The following is a 4,494-nucleotide window of genomic DNA, read 5'->3' as shown; positions in this document are numbered from 1 at the left end:
TTAGTTATTTGATAACAAAATCTTTACTGTTCATATTTGAATTTGTATATTCTTAAAAACTTAAAGTTCTATATACAGTTAAATATCTGACATGAATTTTGCGGTGAATCTATTGTAGATTTGTTGCGAATAAATATTTGAGAAAAATAAAAATAAAATTACGTATCTAGATGTGAATTAACGAACTAAATTATTTAAGAATGTTGTTGTGAAATGTTACTTCAACGCTAACAAAGAGTGTTTGACTGGTTTGAATGGGAAAATGTTAGTACAAAAATTAAGTTTGGCAATCGAAACGAAAGAACTTACACGAAAGTTGAATAAACAAAGAAAGAAACTGTCTCAACCAACAACTACCCTTTCTCTTTCTCTCTCTCTATATATCCAAACTGTGATGCGTTGTGAGTAATAATAACTGTTGCTTCAAGCCACGCACGCACAAACCAGTTTTCTCTCTCTGTTTCTTTCTGTCACTGAACGGAACCGATGGAGGAGGCTCCTCCGGCGGAGGCGGTGGCCGTACGGCGAGCGTTGGAGCTGCTGCGGCTAAACGACCCCGTTCTGAGGGTCCAAGCGGCCAAGGACATCCGCCGCCTCACTAAAACCTCCCACCGCTGCCGCCGCCAACTCCGTCAGGCCGTCACCCCACTCGTCTCCATGCTCCGAGTCGACTCGCCCGAGTTCCATGAACCCGCCCTTCTCGCTCTCCTCAACCTCGCCGTACAAGACGAAAAGTACGTACCACCGTATCTCTTTCTCTCTAAAATTTCAAATCAACCAGTTTTCTTCTCAAATTGGGTTTTCCGAACCAGAAAAAACTATTTTTTTACTCAAAATACGCATATATTATGTGTTTGTTATGTAATTTGGATTTAGGATTATATGAAACAGAGGTATTCCTGTGGTGCCAATTTTTTTTTATATATATATTTTGTTGTAATTTTTCAATATATTTGGATGGTGTGAAACGCATGGGATGGGATCCATGGAGTGTGTCAAGTTGGGAATAGAATATAAGAATATGCGATAAACAGTTTCGATTTGGTGAACATGCAACATGATACAATAAGGAGGAGTTTTTTATTCTTAGATATTTAGAAGAGATTATGAGAAGCTTATAACAATGGTTTGTTGGTGGGTCTGTTTACTTTATTTTAATGATTTGTGGTTCAAGTTATTGAATAGTTTTAGATGATTGAAGTTTCATAATTAAAATTTTGGTGTAAGTTTTGATGTGATAATTAAAATAAGTGATTAATGACTGGGAGATGTTTGTTGGAATTCGGGGAAGAAAGATGGAGCTGAATGAAAATTTCGCTGTTAGTATTCCCATGTCAGAAAAGAAGAAGAAAAACAACTTTTTTTCATGGTTTATAATCAGAATGCAAAATTTGGTTGGCTGAATTGATAAAAAATTCTGAAGAATTTTTGACTTTTTTTTACTGTGTCACATGTAGTGATTGGATAGGGATTTATGATTATTTTTTTAAAATTCAATGGGTGCATAAACTGGTGTTGACCAGAAATATTGGATGCTTTAACATAGAATCTTATCCAATTGGCGGGTGGTTTTTGTTTTGTACATATGGAGCACTTTACCTTTTTAACGTTTTAGGATTGTCCTATTTAAATGAAGTTAACCTGCAAAAAGTTGCAGAGGTTATAAATCATGATAAATTTGTCAACGGAAGATAGTAAAATTAGCTGTACACTTATCTAACGGAGTAATAATATAGTAAAAAGAAAACATGTTTTATGATTATAGATAGAAGAATGCAAACTAAAAACTGGAAAAGGCAGCTATCAACCTAAACACTTAAACCTATATATGCTAGAATTCCGGGTTTTGTTTAATGTTTATTGTTGGAGATGGTTCATGTCCCTTCATTCAATGCTCTATTCAATCACCGAATGACTTTTTTTCAACTTTTGTACTCTTCTTCTCATTAAGGCCATGGTTGCAGTTGTAGGTGGAATGGGTAAATAAAGATATTGCAAGAAGATAAAATAAAATGTTTTTATTTTTACCAATTCTTGCTTAGTGAAATCACTTTCATACTGTAAGAGTATGCCAGTGTAAATCATTTTTGCTCCTACTTTCTTTCTGTCCTTAATCTTTTTCCCTTATATTTTTGTTTTATCATTAAGTTTAAAACGATTTCAATTTAAAATTTTCACTTCCCCATTTTCCATTTAGTTAAAAAACATAACAGAAGTTATAATTTTATTCCTAATCACCTTTTATATTATTAAATGCTTTTGAGAAGGGAAGATCTGCGTTCTGCATTGAAGTTTCTATTCTCTCTTTACTGGGTCCATGGGGTCGGTAGGAGGATTAATGGGTTGTATTTTATCTAATAACTGATAGATTGTCGGGTCCATAAATGAGCTATAATCATAGAAAATTTCTTCTTTCAAGGAATAAATGTAGAACATACACTACCAATCATCAAAAGACTGTAATCTAACGTTAATCTGACTTAAACGTGTGGCCTTTTTAGCTTTGCATTAATCTTGCATCTGAGGCCTGTTTTGAATATGTTCCAGCTCTGAATATTGTTCTGCTATATAATTTCTATGCATTATTCGTAATTCATTTCTGTTGTTATCAAGCAGGAACAAAATTAGCATTGTGGAAGCTGGTGCATTAGAGCCGATAATCAGTTTCCTCAAGTCAGAAAATCCAAATCTGCGGGAGTATGCAACTGCATCTTTGCTCACTCTATCTGTCTCTCCAACCAACAAACCAATAATCAGTGCTTGTGGCGCGATTCCTCTGCTTGTAAATACTCTTAAAGATGGAAGCCCTCAAGCTAAAGTTGATGCTGTGACGGCTCTGTCTAGTTTATCAACACACCCTGAAAACCTGAGCATTATTCTCGAAATAAATGCAATGCCTTTTATAGTTAATCTTCTCAACACCTGTAGAAAATCCTCAAAAATTGCTGAAAAATGTTGTGCTCTGATAGAATCCTTGGTGGGTTATGAGGAGGGTAGAACCGCCTTAACATCTGAAGAAGGTGGGGTTCTTGCAGTCGTGGAAGTTCTTGAAAATGGCACTCCCCAGAGTAGGGAACATGCTGTTGGAGCACTGCTGAGAATGTGTGAAAGTGATAGATGTAAATACAGGGAACCGATTCTCAGAGAAGGTGTTATTCCGGGACTTCTTGAGCTGACAGTTCAAGGAACCCCTAAATCACAGCCAAAAGCACGTACCCTTTTGCAGTTACTCAGAGAGTCTCCATATTCAAGACCTGAAGTCGAACCGGACACTCTTCAGAACATAGTTTGTGACATCATATCACAGATTGATGGAGATGATCAATCTGGTAAAGCGAAGAAGATGCTGGCTGAGATGGTCCAAGTAAGCATGGAGCAGAGTTTGAGACATTTGCAGCAAAGGGCTCTTGTATGTACTCCTTCTGATATGCGTATCACAAGTTGTGCTTCTGAAGTTTCTTCAAAATAGTGGTTGAGTTTGGCTATTCTACTTTGTATCTTTTCCTATCTTTTGCTTTTCACTTGGAAATTGTGAGATAAATTTTCTGTAATATAAAAAAAAAAAAAAGTGAAAGAGGAAAATAACATAGTGAAAAAAATGCCAGTCCAGGCCATGGTGGAGGTGTCGAGTGACTGGTAATGGTAATTGTCAATAAAATGTTGTTGTACGATGAAAAGAACTTGATTCTGTAGTTGATTTGTAAAGGAAACGTTGTATAAAAATAGTATACAGAAGTAGTTAAGGGTCTTGTCAATTCTTCTTGTTCTCTTTAAAGTTGCGTAGCTAGCAAGTACTTCTTTATATATTGAATAGTGCATTTTAATGGGACCTTCCTTTAGAGTTTGGTATTTTGGACTCTAATGCTACTTTTTATAGTCTGAATGTGATGCCTTTTTCTGTGGCAAATTCGATGTTGATGCTGATGGAGTGAGGTTCGGCTGTTTGACTATTCAATCCAAAATCCAAATCATTTAAAATAATTTGAGGGAAGGCTGTGATCTTCTCACAGATAACAATTGAATCAACCGTGATTATCAATTTCATCCATCATTTATCATCAAACACAACACACTTTTAAAATAAATTCATTTTTATTGGCTTGTTGATAAATCTATATATGTAATTCTTGGTAGCCAACTTCTCCAAACTGGATAGTATATATGTTATATATATATATAATCTCATGTTCCTAAGCTTATTATGCCACCAAATATGAATGTGTCAAACATCAGTGTAATGATTGGAGATAACTTGAACCACCAATATGAAGTTACTTTCAATCCAAACACTACATCATTCTTTCTCACACCCAATTTCAAAAGCTCGAATTGCACCAAAAGGATATGCATAAATAGCTTTTTGTACACCAAAAGGATATGAATAAAGGAACAAAATTTTATCCTGAAATAAGCTTCCACAATTAGTAAGACTAGAGCACTATAAACAACTTTATCAATGTACACTTCAGACTAAAACAAGGTGGAGATCATAGA

General features: G+C 35.3%; 1 protein-coding gene across 1 annotated transcript; it reads left to right on the top strand.

The window, feature by feature from the left end:
• Positions 1-242: 242 nt before the first annotated feature.
• On the top strand, positions 243-3,747 carry LOC108336433 (U-box domain-containing protein 4). Its single transcript, XM_017572882.2, has 2 exons — positions 243-734; positions 2,617-3,747. Exons 1-2 carry the CDS (start codon positions 487-489, stop codon positions 3,467-3,469), a joined length of 1,101 nt encoding a protein of 366 aa, XP_017428371.1. The 5' UTR covers positions 243-486; the 3' UTR covers positions 3,470-3,747.
• The last annotated feature ends 747 nt before the right edge of the window (positions 3,748-4,494 follow it).

Source organism: Vigna angularis, chromosome 7 (genome assembly GCF_016808095.1).
Source record: "Vigna angularis cultivar LongXiaoDou No.4 chromosome 7, ASM1680809v1, whole genome shotgun sequence".
Taxonomy (NCBI): Eukaryota; Viridiplantae; Streptophyta; class Magnoliopsida; order Fabales; family Fabaceae; genus Vigna; species Vigna angularis.
Note: the sequence above shows the minus strand (reverse complement) of the source record. Positions and strands in the feature narration are given on the sequence as shown.